The sequence below is a fragment of the Nicotiana attenuata genome, chromosome 9 (genome assembly GCF_001879085.1).
Source record: "Nicotiana attenuata strain UT chromosome 9, NIATTr2, whole genome shotgun sequence".
NCBI classification, from domain to species: domain Eukaryota; kingdom Viridiplantae; phylum Streptophyta; class Magnoliopsida; order Solanales; family Solanaceae; genus Nicotiana; species Nicotiana attenuata.
The window spans coordinates 11,953,697-11,973,459 of record NC_031997.1 but is presented as its reverse complement, the minus strand read 5'-3'; the positions used below and the strand labels follow the sequence as shown (position 1 = coordinate 11,973,459).

General features: G+C 38.4%; 1 protein-coding gene across 1 annotated transcript; it reads right to left on the bottom strand.

Moving 5' to 3' along the window:
• Positions 387–13,683, bottom strand: LOC109232739 (ACD11 homolog protein). The gene is made up of 5 exons (XM_019398479.1): positions 13,573–13,683; positions 13,179–13,434; positions 12,751–12,923; positions 896–1,041; positions 387–789 (listed from the first exon to the last, which is right to left on the bottom strand). The coding sequence occupies exons 1-5, from the start codon at positions 13,632–13,634 to the stop codon at positions 683–685; spliced, it is 744 nt and encodes a 247-aa protein (XP_019254024.1). The 5' UTR covers positions 13,635–13,683; the 3' UTR covers positions 387–682.

Here is a 19,763-nt window from a genome sequence, read left to right as displayed (position 1 = left end):
GAGAGAGAAACGTGGGGGGAGTGGGATTTGTACGTTAGAGTGATTTCAGGAATTCCTTAATTATCATTCAATTCCTAAAAATGTACATAATTGGTAATTATGTATATATTATGTAATTAAAGTATAACTTAAGTAGGGAGGGTAATAAAGTTTCCAATAATGTATACCTATGTAAAAATCCCATTTGTTAAAGAGATTTAGGGGTGGCCAAGATATTAATTTGTGAGCACATTATCCATTTGGACCTGACTGCAGAAGTCGTTGAAGCATCTAAAAGGTGAAAATCGTGGGACATCTGGAGGGTTATTTGCATTTCATCTTGAGGAAATATGGTTAGGATATGATGTTAAATGTGATGGTAAGGCGACAAATTAATAAATGAACTGTTGTTTGAAAAGGCATGACTCTTCATTTCCATTTCATTCAGTTCCCAAATCAGTTGATGCATCCAATTTTGCAAAAAAAAAAAAAAGTGGTAGGACAATGCCAAAATACAAGTATGAATAACCCAATGACCTCGTACACAAGAGGTGCAAGGTCCTATTCTCTCTGGTACTGCAATATACTAATCCCAAATGTACTTTCTAAAACTACTTTTGGTACAAAATTGCCAACCTAAAACTAGATTAATTTCTTGGTACTAAAGCATAAATGTCATTTGTTGTTGCGTAAAAGTATGAGATCACCAATCCAAGGTTATACTTCTTGAAATATAAAGTTTGTCAATGTATTCGATGATTGGAAGCGAAGCATCAATGTATCTTCTCATTTCTCTCTCTGCTGAATCATCTGAGACATTAGCAACAAGTAATTGATGAGGGAAACATTGTAGTATAAGCCTTAATAACTTTCCAGTTCAATGAATGACCACCAACAGAGAAAGTAAATTAGTTACCGGTCTCATTTAGCTTCATCAAAAGTTGGTCCCTTGTTGGAAGAGCACACATACCAGCAGAGACAGCAGTTCTCACTGCCCATGTATGATAGGGTGCACAAACTTTTGCATACGCCATTGAAGCAGCTTCTTTCAGGGAATCGTCACTAAACACAAACACATAAGGATTAGAGAGCTTATTGGAATCCCCCTCTCAAACTATCACCATATTTCCAACTACACACTTATTGGTCCTAATATATGGCACCTTAACCCCTTTAAACTATTCTAAATTGGAATATATACCACCTTAAGTGCTGACGTGGCCAAGAGAATGTATTTCACTCTCTCAAAGAGAGTGAAAAGCAAAAAAAAATGTTAAAATATTAATTTTCCTGATTTTTAAATTTTTTCCTTTCTTTTTCTTGTTTTCTTTTCTATTTCAACCACTGAGTTCGTTTGATTCCTAAAAAGAAATAAGCAGCTTAGGAGTAAATTTGACAGCAGGAAGCTCATATATATATATATATATATATATATATATATATATATATATATATATAAGTTTTACCTGAATCCAGGGGCAGATTCATAAGCAAGATTATGGGGCACGTGAACCCATGATCTCTTCGTAGAATTAGATATTTTATGTATATATTTTCTAAAATTGGTATAATATTAACTGTGGACACCCAGGTGAAATGGTGCACTTGATTGAAGGTTAATTTATTTACCAAGAGGATTAGGGATCAATTCCCAGATTAACACATCTTTTTCTCTTTTTTTCGTAGTTCACCCATGTACTAGATTTTCTAGATCCGTCTCTAGGCACAAATAACATTCGATGTCAAGCACGAGTGGATTTACAATCACAACAACAACAATAACAATGACAACAACAAACCTAGTGCAATTTACATGTGAGGTCAGGGGAGGGTAATGTGTACACATACCTTACCCCTACCTTATGAAGGAAGAGATGTTGTTTTGTAAGATTTTCTTACGTATATGGGTGACCCAATAAGTTTAAGGCCCATAATTAATATTTAATTAATGAGAAAATCTCATCCGTCCGAACGGTTACTTGATGGACGTACCGGATTAAGTGAGAACCTCTACAAATTGGTCCTCTCCCCACCCATTAGGGTTACCGTATTTTATTTTCTCTCTTCCATCGTCAAAGACGGCGGTAACAAAAGCTAGGGCAAGGGGCGAGAAACCAATTCCAACTATCGCTTCCACTTCACAATGATGGCTTATGATTCAGGTATGTTTTCTAAATTTTTTTATGTAAGATTATCATGTTCAAGATCCTGGTATGCAATTAAAGCTTATGTCTACATGTGGTATCAGAGCCTGGATATTTGAACTGATAATCTTCGTAAAAGAAAGACTATATCTTTTTGTTGATGCGTACTGTTCTAATTGGATTTGTAATAATCTCGTATCTGATTCCAGTTCTTTTAATTTGAGTATATCTAATAAAGTATGAAATTTCTTTTATGAATTGCTAGTAATAAATTATGTCAAATTTTCTATTTGAATGAAGAAAGGTCGAACGCCGTGATGAATTTTGCCCTGTGATGAATTTTGCTTAAGACTCACCAATAATGTGTTACTACAATTAACAAAATCTAATAAAGTTTTATATTGGGAATGAATATTTGTGGAATTAAATTACTCTACAATCCCACCTGAATATATCTTTCTTTAAAGCAGTAACCTTCAATGTTTGATCCTTTGTGTATTAGGTATCCATTTAAAGTTTGCCTCATATATTTATGTTTTCTAAATTTCTCCTTTTGAATGCCTTAAGGATATTATGTTCCAATGTTCTAAGGAAAAAAATTTTTATGAAAGATTTAAAAATTAGATCAGTTACTGTTTAACTTTAGGCTATGAAGTAATTTGTTTTGGTTTATTTATTAATTTGTTTTGGGTTGTTAGTTGATAAAGCTATTTATTGTTTATTTTATGTATGTGATTAATTTGTATATAGTGTGTTAGTCACCAAAATGACCAAACTAGATTGTTTAAAGTATTCACATATATAAAATCTTATGATCTCTATTTTGTGTGTGTACTTATGTTATATAGTTTGTTAGTCACCAAAGTGGCCAAACTAGTTTGTATGAAAATATGCATATATAAAATTATAGTTTATCCATGAAATTAATGAAATGCCTATAATTAAAAATTAGTGGATAAATTAATTTTGACTATTGCTAGAATTTAAGGATTTACCCAATGGTGAATCAATTATTCTTTGAATAGTGAATATGATGATGTAAATTAATATATTTAGTCAAATATATATTCTCTGTCCAAAGATGGCATATATATTTGGTTAAAAATATTTAATTACCTATTAAAGACTAAATGACATTTAAATTATTATAGTGTGTCGTAGCATTTACCCAAAGGAGAATTGCGATATGCTTTAACTGTTTGTTGAATCCATATTGATTTGTGAACATGTATTATCTATTTTGCCGCTATTCCTTTTCATCGCTTCCTTCGTATGTTACTGTGTTCAACGGATTGAACTTCTCTGAATGGTGTGAAAGTCCAGTTCCACTTAGATGTGATGGATCTTGACTTGGCTCTGCTGAATGATAAGCCGCTGCCATTACTGATTCAAGCAGTGCGGATAAGAAGTCTTTCCATAAAGCATGGGAACGTTCTAACATTCTAAGCCTTATGTTTATGCGAATGAATATTGCCAAAAACATTAAGTGTACTATTCCAAAAACAGAAAGTACCAGGGAATACCTGAAGTTTGTGGAAGAATGTTTTCGTTCTGCAGATAAGTCTCTCGCTGGTACACTAGTGGTTGAACTCACGACCATGAAGTTTGATGGGTCGCGTAGTATGCAAAACCATATCATCGAGATGACTAACATTGTAGCAAGACTTCAGACCTTGGGGATGAAAGTGGATGACTCCTTCTTGGTTCAGTTTATTTTGAACTCATGACCTCCTGAGTATGGACCTTTTCAAATTAAATATAACATTATTAAGGATAAGTGGAATGTTAGTGAATTGTCTAGTATGCTTACTCAGGAGGAGTCAAGACTTACGAAACAAGGGAGTCATTCAATTAATCTCATGGGTCAAGGAGCTGGTAAAGGACTTAAAGTGAAGGCTGTGAGAATGCACGGGAGAAAATATTATTGATTAATTATGACAATGATACAATGAGCCTTATACATATATAATACATGTCCTACTCCTAATACTTATGGGATTAGGGTTATTTACTACCATTTAACCATCGAACTAACACCCCCCTTAGACTGGTGCATATAAATCATATGTACCGAGCTTGTTACATATATAACTAATACGAGGACCAGTGAGGGACTTGGTGAAAATATCAGCAAGCTGATCATTCGACTTCACAAATTTTATAGCAATATCTCCCGAGAGTATCTTTTCTCTAACAAAGTGATAGTCAATCCCGATATTTATTTCTCTCATGGAACACTGGATTTGACGCAATATGAAGAGCAGCTTGATTATCACACACAAGTCCCATCTGACTAATCTCACCAAATTTCAACTCCTTGAGCAACTGTTTGATCCAAATTAGCTCACATGTCGCTATAGCCATTGCTCGATATTCTGCTTCTGCACTAGACCGAGCAACCACATTCTGTTTCTTGCTCTTCCAAGACACCAAATTTCACCCTACTAAGACACAATATCCAGACGTAGATCGTCTATCAGAAGGTGATCCTGCCTAATAAGCATCTGAGTATCCAATGATCTACTGATGTTCTCGATCCTCAAACAATAAGCCTTTGCCTGGAGCTGATTTTATAAACCAAAAAATGCGAACAACTGCATCCCAATGACTATCACAGGGAGAATCCATAAACTGACTCACAACACTCATAGGAAAGGAAATATCAGGTCTAGTCACTGTGAGGTAATTTAACTTACCAAACAACCGCCTCTATCTTGCAGGATCGCTAAGAGGCTCCCCCTATCCTGGCAGAAGTTTAGAATTCGGATCCATCAGAGTGTCAACGGGTCTACGACCTGTCATTCCTGTCTCCTCAAGAATATCTAAGGCATACTTCCGTTGTGAGATCACAATACCTGAGCTAGACTGAGTGACCTCAATACCCAGAAAGTACTTTAATCTTAGTCTGAAAGTGCTGAAAGAGCTGTTGCTTCAACTTACTAATATCATCCTGATCATTGCCGGTAATAATAATATCGTCAACATAAACGACCAAATAAATATAGAGATTTGAAGCAGAATGTCGATAAAATACAGAGTGATCAGGTTCACTACGAGTCATGCCAAATTCCTGAATAACTGTGCTGAACTTACCAAACTAGGCTCGAGGAGACTTCTTTAGACCATAGAAGGACCGGCTCAATCGACATATAAGACCACTAGACTCCCCCTGAGCAACAAAACCAGGTGGTTGCTCCATATAAACCTCATCCTCAAGGTCACCGTGAAGAAAAGCATTCTTAATGTCCAACTGATAGAGAGGCCAATGGCGAACAACAGCCATGGATAAAAAAAAGGCCGACTGATGCAATTTTAGCCATGGGAGAGAAAGTATCACTGTAATCGAGTCCAAATATCTGAGTATATCCTTTGGCAACAAGACGAGCCTTAAGTCGATCAACCTGGCCATCTGGACCAACTTTGATTGCATACACCCAACGACAACCAACAGTCGATTTACCCGAAGGAAGAGGAACAAGTTCCCAAGTACAAATCGTATGTAAAGCAGACATCTTGTCAATCATAGCCGTCGCCATCCGGGATGAGACAGTGCTTCACCTGTCGACTTAGGGATGGAAACAGAAGACAAATACGACACAAATGCACAATGGGATGGTGAGAGACGATGGTAACTTAAATAGACATAATGAGGATTAGGATTAAGAGTGGACCGTATACCTTTTCGTAGTGCAATCGGTTGATTAAGAGGAGACAAGTCCGCAGTATTACCAAGGTCAGGTGCAGGACATGGATCAGCTAGGCCTGATGCTGGGCCCGGACGACGATTATAAGTTAGGAGTGGTGGAGCTGTAGAAGGTTGAACTGGACTACGTGGTAGCACTGGAGCTATAGTTGGTGGAACTGGACTAGGTGGTGGCACTGGATTCGGTGGTGGCACTGGAGCTATAGGTGGTGGAGCTGCAACTGGAACTGTAGGTGGTGGAGCTATGGAGGAAGATGAATGGGAGATAGGGACTGAATCTCCAAAAGAAGGAACTGGTAGCACCTCAGAAATATCTAAGTGATTAACTGGACCTGTGAAGTATGATTGGGTTTCAAAGAAGGTATCATTAGCAGACATAAGAAATCACTGAAGGTCAAGGAGAATAACATCGATATCCCTTTTGCGTTCTCGAGTAACCCAGAAATATGCACTTAAGAGCACGAGGAGCTAACTTATCTTTTCCTGGAGTAAGGTCATGAACAAAGCACGTACTCCCAAAGACACAAGGTGGAAGAGAGAACAAAGGTAAATGGGGAAACAGGACAGAGAATGGAACTTGATTTTGGATAATTAAAGATGGCATACGATTAATAAGATAACAAGATGTAAGAACTGCATCTCCCAAAAAACGCAGCAGAACATGAGATTGTATGAGTAGGGTACGAGCACTTTCAATAAGATGTCTATTCTTTCTTTTAGCTACCCCATTTTGTTGGGATGTGTACGGACAAGATGTTTGATAAATAATCCCATGGGAGTTCATAAACTGCTGAAATAGGGAAGACAAATACTCTAGGGCATTATCACTACGAAATGTGCGGATAGAAACCCCAAATTGATTTTGAATTTCAGCGTGGAAGGTCGGGAAAATAGAAAACAACTCAGATCGATTTTTCATCAAAAATATCCAAGTGCACCTGGAATAATCATCAATGAAATTGACAAAGTAGTGGAATCCTAAGGTAGAACTGACCCGACTAGGACCCCAAACATCTGAATGGACTAAAGTAAAAGGTGACTCTGCTCGATTATCAAGACGCCGCGGGAAATGGGAGCGGGTATGCTTACCGAGCTGACATGACTCACACTCTAGAGTGGACAAGTTAGATAAGCCAGATACCATTTTCTGAAGTTTTGACAAACTGGGATGTCCTAACCGTTTATGTAATAAATCTGGTGAATCAGTAACGGGACAAGTTATTGGAGGAAGACAAGATGCGAGTCCATGTGATTTTGCAAGGATAAAGTAATAAAGTCAATCTAATTCACGTCCGGTACCAATGATCCGCCCTGTACTGCGTTCCTGTATAAAAATAAGGTCATCAAGAAATAAAACAGCAGATTTAAGTGATTTGGCTAAGCGACTAACGACTATGAGATTAAAAGGACTACCAAGAACATAAAGAACGGAGTCTAAAGGTAAGGAAGGAAGTGGACTTGCTTGACCTATTGCACTTGGCATGGTTGAGACCCATTGGCCATTGTGACTGTTGGAAGAGATTGAGAATATGAAATACTAGTGAAAAGAGATTTGTTACCAGAAATATGATTAGATGCACCTGAATCAATGACCCAAGACTCAGAAGGTGAAGATTGGGAGACACAAGTCATGCTACTATTTGTTGGAACAACGGAGGCTAATCCTGAAGATGTCTGTTTGCGTGATTTGTACCGAAGAAACTCAATATAATCCGATAAAGAAACCATCTAGATTGGATTCAAATCATTGGATCCAACGGATTGTGAGTTAAAGGATTCCAATACGAATGCCATTATAATATCGTGCCGGAAAAGCAGAAATTTTTTGGGGATCACTGTTCATGCCGGAAAAATCACTGTAGCTCGCCGGAAAATTCCAAAGTTGTCGGAATCTGTCGAAAATAGTACCAATGTACTTGGAACTGCAAGGAGATGACTCTGTCAAAAAGAAGCATTTCCAAATTCTGGCCGGAAAAGCCCTCACGCGCCGGCGCGTGGGACAGACGCGCCGCCACGTGGGACAGACGCGCTGCCGGCGCAGATCTCCGGCAGGCGCATGGGTGCGTGGATGGTCTTTTTCAGGTGACTTTTCCTGGGGTTTGGTCTCCTATCTCTTGGGAACCTTTTGGTGTTGTTGGATGTCGCAAAAAACTGATAATTAGTGACTTTGACGCAAATAGTCACTTAGGTCACCGGAAAATTGCACGGTAACTGAGTTCTTTCTTCCCGGATGTCGCTGGAATGACGGACAACGATCTCTTTTCACCAAAGCTCTGATATCATGTGAGAACGCATGGGAGAAAATATTATTGATTAATTATGACAATGATATAATGAGCCCTATACATATATAATACATGTCCTACTCCTAATACTTATGGGATTAAGGTTATTGACTACTATTTAACCATCAAGCTAACAAAGGCCAACAAGTTAAAGAAGAAGAAAACACCTGCTAAAGCTCAACAGGATGCTAACAAGGAACATAAGGCAGATACGTATCGTTTCTGTAACAAGGAAGGACACTATCAGAAAGATTGCCTGATACGTAAAGCTTGGTTCGAAAAGAAAGGTACAATTAGTGCTTTTGTATGTTTCGAATCAAATTTGGTAGAAGTTCCTAATAATACTTGGGTGACTTGATTCTGGTGCAACTGCTCATGTATATACTACGTTGCAGGGATTCCTTACGATCCAAACTGCAAATCCAAATAAGGATTTGTTGTTCATGAGAAATCGTATGAAGGCTCCAATTGAAGGCATAGGGACTTATCGTTTGATCATAGAGACTGGACGTCACCTTGATCTATTACAGACTCTTTATGTACCTTCGGTTTCTAGGAATTTGATTTCTCTTTCAAGACTTGATGTTTCTGGATTTGATTAAAGATTGGAAATGGATGTCTCAATTTATATAAGAATGCTATTTTTTATGGTTTTGGTTTTCTTAGTGATGGTTTATATAAAATTGAAACTTGATATTGGTTTTTCTGAATCCCTTCTTACTGTTCAACATAATATTGGAATTAAACGTGGTTCACTAGATGAAAGTTCTGCTTACTTGTGGCATAGACGTTTGGGTCATATATCCAAAGAAAGGTTAGAAGATTAGTAAATAATGATATTCTTCCGAATCTAGATTTTACTGATCTTACTATATGTTTGGATTGTATTAAGGGAAAGCAAACCAAGCATAGTAAGAAAGGTGCCACAAGAAGCACCCAGCTTCTTGAAATTATACACACCGATATTTGTGAACCTTTTGTTGTTCCATATTTTAGTGGAGAGAAATATTTTATCACTTTTATCGATGATTTTTCACGTTATGGATACATCTATTTGCTGAAAGAAAAATCTCAAGCAACAGATGCTCTCAAGGTATTTGTTAATGAGGTTGAAAGGCAATTAGATAGAAAGGTGAAAATTATTAGGTCAGATAGAGGTGGTGAGTATTATGGAAAATATAATGAATCAGGAAAATGTCCAGGTCCATTTGCAAAGTTCCTCGAGGAACATGGCATATGTGCACATTATACTATGCCAAGAACACCTCAACAAAATAGTGTTGCAGAAAGGCGTAATCGAACACTTATAGATATGGTTAGGAGCATGATGAGTAATTCCTCATTACCCAAATCATTGTGGATGTATGCTCTTAAAACTGCTGTATATTTATTAAACAGGGTTCCTAGTAAGGCAGTTCCAACGACCCCTTTTGAACTGTGGACAGGAAGGAAACCTAGTTTAAGGCACCTGCATGTTTGGGGTTGCCCAGCGGAAGCTAGAGTTTATAATCCACAAGAAAAGAAATTAGATTCTCGAACAATAAGTGGTTACTTTATTGGTTACCCAGAGAAATCTAAAGGGTATGTGCTTTACTGTCCAAATCATAGTTCGAGAATTGTTGAAACCGGTAATGCAAGATTCATTGAGAATGGTGAAGTTAGTGGAAGTGTTGAAAAGCAAAGTGTGGAAATAAAAGAGGTGAGAGTCAATATTTTATTACCCACGAATGTGCCTACTTCCACACAAATACCAAATATTGTTCCAGTTGTTGAAGAACACTTTGACAACACCAAGAAACATTCGGATGAAACACTTCATGAAGAAGCTGACTCACAAATATCTTACACAAATGAACCACACGAAATGCCATTAAGAAAATCTCAAAGAGTTAGAAATCGGCTATTTCGGATGATTACGTGGTTTATTTGCAAGAGTCAGATTTTGACATTGGTTTTAATAAGGATCCGATTTCATTTTCACAAGCCACAGAAAGTAATGAGTCTGACAAATGGATTGATGCCATGAAAGAAGAGCTAAAATCCATAAAATACAATAAACTCTGGGATCTCGTTGAACTGCCAGAAAGTTCTAAAAGAATCGGGTGTAGATGGGTCTTTAAGACCAAACGCGATTCAAATGGCAATATTGAACGATACAAAGCCAGACTTGTTGCCAAGGGTTATACTCAGAAAGGAGGCATTGATTATAAAGAGACCTTTTTACCAGTCTCAAAGAAAGACTCGTTAAGAATTATTATGGTTTTGGTGGCTCATTATGATTTAGAGTTACACCAAATGGATGTGAAAAATGCCTTTCTTAAGGAGATCTCGAGGAGGAAGTTTATATGGACCAACCAGAGGGTTTCGAAACTAAAGGAAAAGGTCAAATGGTGTGTAAACTGAAGAAGTCAATATATGGACTTAAACAAGCCTCACGACAATGGTATATAAAGTTTAATAATAACATAATATCTTTTGGATTTGTGGAGAATACCGTTGATCGTTGTATATACCAAAAGATCAGTGGGAGCAAGTTTATATTATTAGTCCTATATGTTGATGATATTCTACTTGCTGCTAATGATTTAGGCATATTGCGTGAGACTAAAGATTTTCTCTCTAAGAATTTTGAAATGAAATATATGGGTGAGGCATCCTATGTGATAGGAATAGAAATATTCCGTGATAGATCACAAGGATTATTGGGATTGTCTCAGAAGGCTATATCGAAAGAATTCTAGAGAGATTTAATATGAACAATTGTTCAGCAAGAATTGTTCCAATTCAAAAAGGGACAAATTTAGTCTCATGCAATGCCCTAAGAATGATGTAGAACTAAAGAAAATGGAATCAATTCCTTACTCTTCAATTGTTGGTAGTCTAATGTATGCTCAGACCTGCACAAGACCGGATATTAGTTTTGCGATCGGAATGCTATATATCAGAGTAACCCAGGAATTGATCACTGGAAAGCTGCAAAGAAAGTTTTGAGGTACCTGAAAGGAACAAAGGATTACATGCTCATGTATAGGAGATCCAAGCATTTGGAAGTTGTTGGATACTCGGATTCAGATTTCGCTGGATGTATTGACACTAGAAAGTCCACGTTTGGTTATTTGTTCCAATTAGCTGAAGGAGCAATATCGTGGAAGAGTGCCAAACAGTCTGTCATTGCTACATCCACGATGGAAGCAGAATTTGTGGCATGTTTTGAAGCCACAATTCATGCATTATGGCTGCGAAACTTCATTTCAGGACTTGGGGTTGTCGACACCATTACCAAGCCGCTGAAAATTTACTGTGATAATTCTGCAGCAGTATTCTTCTCCAAGAACGATAAGTACTCCAAAGGTGCCAAGCATATGGAATTAAAGTACTTTACCGTCAAGGAGGAAGTTCAGAAACAAAGAGTGTCACTTGAGCATATTAGAACAGATCTCATGATTGCAGATCCGTTAACAAAAGGTTTACAACCAAAGATATTTAAAGAACATGTACATAGAATGGGTCTTGGTTGTATTTGTGATTGATGTATTTATGATGTTTAGACACTTTGAGCTCATTTATATGTTTTTGATATACATTAGTGATTTCCTGTTTCTCATAATGGTGTACACATTATTGTTTGATATTACAGGATAAGTCTCAATGAGATATTATTGTGGATCATAATATTTTATAGCTTATGGACCTGGTGTGATGAGTCGGTAATGTTGTAGTATATGGAAGGGAGTATGTAGACAAATTACATATAACCGCCATAACTCACATTTAGTAGTTTATCGTATTATGGTATTTATGATGGACATTATAGAAGAGATTTTTTATGCGCAACTAATGTTTATATGATTAAATATTAATATTATGTATTATTAGGCCAAGTGGGAGAACGTAAGATTTTCCTACGTATATGGGTGGCCCAATAAGTTTAAGGCCCATAATTAATATTTAATTAATGAGCAAATCTCATCCGTCCGATCGGTTACTTGATGGACGTACCAGATTAAGTGAGAACCTCTATAAATTGATCTTCTCCCCACCCATTAGGGTTACCGTATTTTATTTTCTCTCTTCCATCGTCAAAGATGGCGGTAACCAAAGCTAGGGCAAGGGGCGAGAAACCAATTCCAACTAACGCTTCCGCTTCACGATGATGGCTTATGATTCAGGTATGTTTTTTGAACAATTTTATGTAAGATTATCATATTCAAGATCCTGGTATGCAATTAAAATTTATGTCTACATTTCCTATAGATCCTTGGAAGCAGGGGCGGATTTATAGCCCAAAATATGGGGCACGTGAACCCATGGTCTCTCATTTAATACTTTCTTTAGTGGTACACCCATATTATAAAAATTCTAGATCCGCCTCTGTCTGAATCCAGCTCTATTGTAATGCACAAGTAAACTGTTGAACTTGAAACAATGGCAAGTCCATCTTCTTCTTCTTTTTTTCTAGTAAGAATTGAGTGCATAAACTAGTGTAAAAGTAAATAAAAAGCAATAATTGGACATATTCCATAAAATAAGAACAAACTGAAAGGAAAAGAAAAGACAGCACACAATTGGATTATGCCAAAATATATGCAAAAGCAAGAGGAATATCGCTTCTATAAAAAGAAGGGAGTAAAATACGTACTAGGTGGAAAGAAAATTCTGAAACAAGGCTCTGATCAGGTCTAGACCTTGCCGAACTCTGCGCAAATTGCGGGAAAGGCTTCCTGGTGTTCTAACTGTATCACTTCTAACATCATAATCAAGGATACTGTTCAAACTTCCAAATACTTCTGATGCTTCTGCAAGATCACGTACCTGAAAGCGACATTCATGCTTAAACGAAAAGGTATGGTGGATAGTGGTATATACCAGAACCAAAAAGTTACATAGAATGAAGGAAACAAAATCTCAATATTTGTATCTAAATAATAGCCCAATATTCTAGCATGTCTCAATAATACATCTCGACAACCTATATGTTTCCATACTAACTCTTCCTCTTTTTTGTTTTCGAAATGTGACAAACAATGGATGAAATTTAAAAGAAGGAAAGTCATGAGAAGGACTAACTTTGGAGACATATTCAAGCTCTGCAAATTTAAAAGCGATGCCAAGGCATCCAAAGAGGACAGAAACAAGGGAACAAGCATCACAAAAAGGCTTCAGCCTAAGATCATCGTAGCCGTTTGACTTTAAGCATGATGAAAGCTCCTCAAATGCCTCAGCTATTGCAGATAAAGGTGTCCCTGTCCCTGCATCTTCAAAACCATCATCCTCATCCATCGGAATTCTTGTAATCCTTGTGCTGCCTGCTTTCTTTGTCTCCCTTCACAATAAAGAACATGGTTTCATTTTCCAAAAATAAGCATTTATCTAAATGGGTAGTAACCAAAAAAAAAAAAAGGATCAGATATTCAAGATTTTGTTTTCGGTGTATCCACTGATAAAACGGAAGCATGCATACTTTTCTCTGCAATGTTGCCTCTTGTCTCTTCTTTTGAAAAGGGAGTAGAATTGGAGGGCCATTTTTCTTGGCTCTGCTAAGATTACGGTTAGTCCTCTAAACAACACTCACTATTTTATTACTCATAGCTATCTTGTATATGCACTCAATACTTATAATATATAGATTAAATGTAAAGAAATCACAGAGTGGAAGGGGACAGATCCGGGAAGGTAGCGAAGGTTTGCATATTCCACGTTGATGGAGTCAACCATCTATGTCGATACATTATTAGAAGGAGAAGAGAAAGCCTCAATGGCAGCCTCACTTTGTTAGGCCATTTGGCTATTTATGACAAAGTGTAAATAGTTTTTTTTTTAATTTAATTTTTAAGTTATACATTATGGATAGTTAATAATTAGTTAGTCTTTTTAAATTTGAATGTAAATATATTTGACTTATTTTTTTGCGAACAATAATTTTTATATATTGAAAATTATTTATTTTGAAAGTTATTCTATTTTTAACTGAAAAGTTGCTAACACATAATATAACTTCATAATTATGTTAAAAGACTGATAGAGAAGAATGAGGTCAAGCTAAGTCTCATATAGAGAAAATGCTACTTCGTATTTTAAAGGCAAAATCTAATGTATGTATGTATATATATATATATATATATATATATATATATATATATATATATATATATATATATATTATAAATTTATATAGACAATTTGTAATGCTAAAGGTATATTAAAAATTGTATACGGTCGAAATCGGGCTCGTCTATTGCACGACAGACGGGATTGAAACGTGATGGCTTGAAGATCGACCCCGGGTTCCATCGAACCAAGATAAGAGGTCAGAATGCCCGTCCTCGAGAACATCGTGTCCAGGACCCCAGAATCAACCCTGACCCCCCATGAGCTCGAGGAAATTTTGCTAGACCGAATAACGGAAGGCGAAATATCCGTAACCGGTCGAGTATCATGGCGGGAATCTCGGCATGTGTCAATGAGAAACCGGCTAATTAGCAAATCATGAGATTTTTTAACTTTTATAGAATTGTACCTAAAGTAGGACTCCCATACTATGTAAAGGGGGTCTGATTATTTGTAAAAGACATTGTTACACGTGTCCCAAAGCAATATACTATTATTTTCTCTTTATAGATCTTATTCAACTGTGTTTTAATACTGATCAAAGTGCATTCTGTTCAAGGGCGCTTCACTTCCCAAGGTTGTTACTATTCAATTTGTGTGGTTTGAATTCACTTTATCATATTTTATTTCAATGCAATTCAATTTATCGTTTTGTGTCAATTTAATTCACGTATCCTTAAATTCACTTACAAATTTAATCGTTATCCGATTTTGAGGGTAAACAATTTGGCGCCCACCGTGGGGCTAAGGATAATAGTAGTTATTTGATACAAATTTCCATAACACACACTATTTTACACTTGTTCTTTGAAGTGTCTCTTATTTTAGGTTAAAGCTCGAAATGCCAAACTGACAATTGGCACCCCTACCTGCTGACAATGAGTCCGGTCACCACGATGAAAATAAAAATATACTGCCCGGTAACGAGGTACCACCCGATGATCCCATCGAAATTCCAGTCGCGAACCTGTTGGACGCTAACTCGCATGTGGCTATCGACACAAACCTACCTACCGACCCCGAAAGTAGCATCAGTGGTGGAGCTCGATCGACAATGCAGAATACTCAAAACAATGGAGGATACGGGATCAATCTACGGATGATCTTCGTAATGTTAAAAGCTCAACAGACGGCGATAGCTTAGTTACAAAACCAAAGCCATACACCGAGTAGAATTGAACCCGATCCTTCCCGAGAAATTATCCGCATGGAAGAACTGGTCGTGGAAAGGTCGAATGAAAGTGATTCTGGTACCAACCCCCATATCATAAAAATGCTCGAGGAGCTGATGAAACGGATTGAATCAGGGAAGAAGAAAATCGAAGCAAATGACAAAAAGGTGAAAATCTACAATTTTAGGGTCGACCAGATCCCTGGAGCACCGCCAATACTAAAAGGCTTGGATTCCAAGAAGTTCGTACAAAAACCTTCCTTCGAGTGCGGCTCTAAAGACGATCCCTAAAAAATTCTGCATGCCAAAGATTCCAAAGTAAAATGGAATGACTGACCCAAACGAGCATGTCACTTCCTGCACATGCGCTGTCAAAGGAAATGACTTGGAGGATAATGAGATCGAATCTGTCTTGCTAAAGAAATTCAGAGAGACCCTGTCGAAGGGAGCTATGATATAGTATCACAACTTACCTCCTAATTCTATTGACTCGTTTGCTATGCTTGCAGACTCTTTCGTGAAAGCACACATTGGGGCTATCAAGGTCGAGACCAGGAAGTCGGGCCTCTTCAAAGTAAGACAAAAGGACAATGAGATGCTTAGAGAGTTCGTGTCCCATTTTTAAATGGAATAGATGGACCTACTACCGATCGTTGATGATTGGGCCGTTCAAGCTTTCACCCAAGGACTCAATGTTCGAAGTTCGATGGCTTAACAACAGTTGAAGAAGAATCTGATAAAGTATCCGGCTGTTACTTGGCTGATGTGCATAATCAATATCAATCAAAAATTAGAGTCGAAGATTATCAACTAGGGGCTCCTTCTGGTTTTGTTTATCTTGTTAGACCCGTCGACAGAGGCAAGAGAGATATCGACCGTGAACCAAGGTCGAACAAGGATCAGTACGCCTTGCAATGGAGATCTAAGAAGCAACGGATCTGGGCAAAATTCTATGCGAAGCGAAAGGAGAAGTGACCGAGGCCATAGCAGCCGAGGACTCATGAGCAAGAACGGTTTTGATAGGCCTATCGGACCTAAGGAAGCACCGAGGTTATCTGAATATAATTTTAATGTTGACACTGCCGCCATTGTATCAGCTATCAGATGCATCAAAGACACCAAATGGCCTCGACCCCTACAATATGATCCTGCCCAAAGGGATCCTAATCAGATGTGCAAATATCATGGCCCTCACGGCCATAGAACAGAGGATGCCGACAATTGAGAGAGGAAGTAGCCTGGATATTCAACAACGGGCATCTTCGAGAATTCTTGAGTGACCGAGCCAAGAACCATTTTAGAAATAGGGATTCTAATAAACAAAAAAAGCAAGAAGAACCTCAACATGTCATTAACATGATCATCGGTGGGGTCGATGTTCCTCAAAGGCTGATGCTAGAATGCACCAAAGTATCCATCACAAGGGAAAAATGGGCTCGAGATTACATACCAGAAGGAACTTTTTCTTTTAATGACGAGGATGCGGAAGGGATCGTGCAGCCCCACAACAATGCACTGGCGATATCTGTACCCATAAATAAATCTCGAGTTAAGCATGTGTCAATTAATTCAGGCAGCTCCGCCAATATCATCCGATCGAGGGTAATAAAACAGCTCGACCTGCAAGATCAAATTGTGCATGCAGTCCGTGTTCTAAACGGATTCAACATGGCATGAAAAACTACTAAGGGAGAGATAACATTGCCGGTGAATACTGCTGGGACCATCTAGGAAACTATGTTTTATGTGATCGAAGGAGGCATGAGGTACAACGCCATGTTCGGGAGCCATGGATCCACAACATGAGGGCAGTACCCTCGACTCTTCACCAAGTGTTAAAATTCCCAATGCCAGGAGGGATCAAAAGAATCTACAGGGAGCAACCGGCCACAAAGGAATGTTTGCAGTCGAAGAAGTGATCCCAGTACCAAAAATGACAACATCAAACGAACCGAGTTCAGATACAAAGCTAAAGGCTAAATAGCAATTATCGTCACCGGCTACGACCTAATCGGATAAATAGGGGATTGATGAAGACGATGATTACAGGATTCCCAGGTCTTTTATGGTCCCCGACGATTCTGACATCACCAAATCAACGGTCGAGGAGCTGAAACAAGTCACATTGATCGAATGTCTATCCGATCGGAAGGTATACCTGGGCATGGGGTTAACCCCCGAGCTCAGGAAAACAACTCATTCAATTTCTTATGGCTAACATGGATTGTTTCGCTTGGTACCATCTTGATACGACAGGGATTCCACCGGAGATAACCAATCACAAGCTAAGCTGGACCCAAAATTCCACCCGGTCAAGCGGAAAAGGAGACCCCAGTCCAAAATCAAGCATGCTTTCATCAAGGACAAGGTATCTAAACTCCTTAAAATAGGATCCATTCGGGAGGTAAAATGTGACGACCCAAACTGGAGGGCCATGACTAGCACCCGGCCATACTTACCGAGTACCAACATACATTTTATCTAACCTTCTTTATTATCTTTTAGGGCTGACGAGATCAATATAAATGGTAGACATGGGTCATGGACAACCAACAATAAAATATGATGGCATGAACATACATAACATGGGATGACTAGATAATCAAGAAACTATATATAAGGTACGAGCTACCACACTACCATGAGAGACTATACAACAAAAACCAGCCGACAAGGCCTACCAAACTATACATGAGTCGACACCTGTCTATGAGCCTCTAAAGGAACATAAGTGTTGCAACATAGCCGGAACAGGGCCCCGACATACCCATAATATCTATAACAAAAATGCATACCAAGACCATGGCAAGTCCGAAGAAGGGATCTCGCCAATCACCGCTGACTGGACAGCCTACTATGGTGGGGGAGCTGCGCCTGCCTGTCTATCAGGACCTGCAGCACGATATGCAGCGTCCACAAATAAAAGGACGTCAGTACGAATAAAGTACTGAGTATGTAAGGCAGGGAACCATAAGTACGAACAGTAATATAAGCAGGGATAGAGAATAAACAACCTGTAACATCTGGGTACCTCTAAGGGCTACTGATATGAAATGCGTGATACATATGTATATATACATAAACTTTTAAAACATACGCCTCTGTGGGCATCATCATCATCATATCGTACCCGGCCGTAATAGGCTCGGTAAAAACGTACCCGGCCACGTGGAGCTCGGTAAAACGTACCGGCCACGTGGAGCTCGGTAAAACCCAACTGATTAGTGGTTGCACAATAGGTGCCGTACCCGGCCGACTATAGCGCGGCTCGGTAGAGTAAAATAGATACATATATATAATGCATGCTCGACCCATGGACTCACGTTCTAAACCTTTCGGAGTGACGTAAGGTCGGTATCCTCTGTACACGTTGTTAGGACTAACTCTTCACCATGAACCTTATAAGAATCAGGAAGTACCAACAACATTGATAACATAAGAATAAGAGAAGCAACATCAACATCAATCGTTCCATAAGAGGGGAAACAATGTAAGTACTGCTAGCTTCTAAGAGTAGAGTATCTTTTGAAGCTCGTTCATTACATTATGTACAATCGGAGTCGTGCAAAAGAAGGAAAGGGATAGCCTCACATACCTTGTATATACTGCCCCAATCTCAAGCTATGCAATTTTCACGACTTCTTAGTCTACAATAAGAGAAACGATACTATAGTTACCATTCAAGCGTCATAACTATTATGTATCGACCACAACCTATTTTACGATGAAACGGACAGCACCTCCCTATATATATGACTTCACACAATTCCAAACAATCACCAAACAGCCCAAACAACATCAATAATAATCATATTGAGCCTCCCAAAACAGTCCACGCACAACCAAATCACTTCATACATACGACGGCCACCGTAGTCGTGTCAAACGACCCGGAAATGTTACGAAGAACTACCAGCCCACAACCCTGCATCTATATGGTGTTTCTCCACACCCTTCCTCCTCCAAAACTCCACAAAATAGTAGTAAAACATGCAGCCCAACAGCAACACAAAATACTCCACAAAACAGTCCGCTACAAGTGAATAACTTGAACTCACGGCTTCCGATCACCGTCCCGTGAGTTCTTACATGTATAGAACGAATTACCATGAATTCACAGCAGAATAAATGTATGAAAGATAGCAGTAAACTCACCTTACTTGTTGGATAACTCAGCCCTTATCTTGGTTCTTCAAACTCTAGGGTTTACCCCCAATTTGAACTTGAAAGAGAGGGAAAATCAATTAGGGTTTGTGGATAATTTTTGGGAGGAAGTTTGCAGGGGTTTAGGTCTGGTTATTTGTGAAATATAATGAGGGATATATTGCAGAAGATAAGCCTTTTAATGGGCTCTTTGTCTGACCCGAAATTGC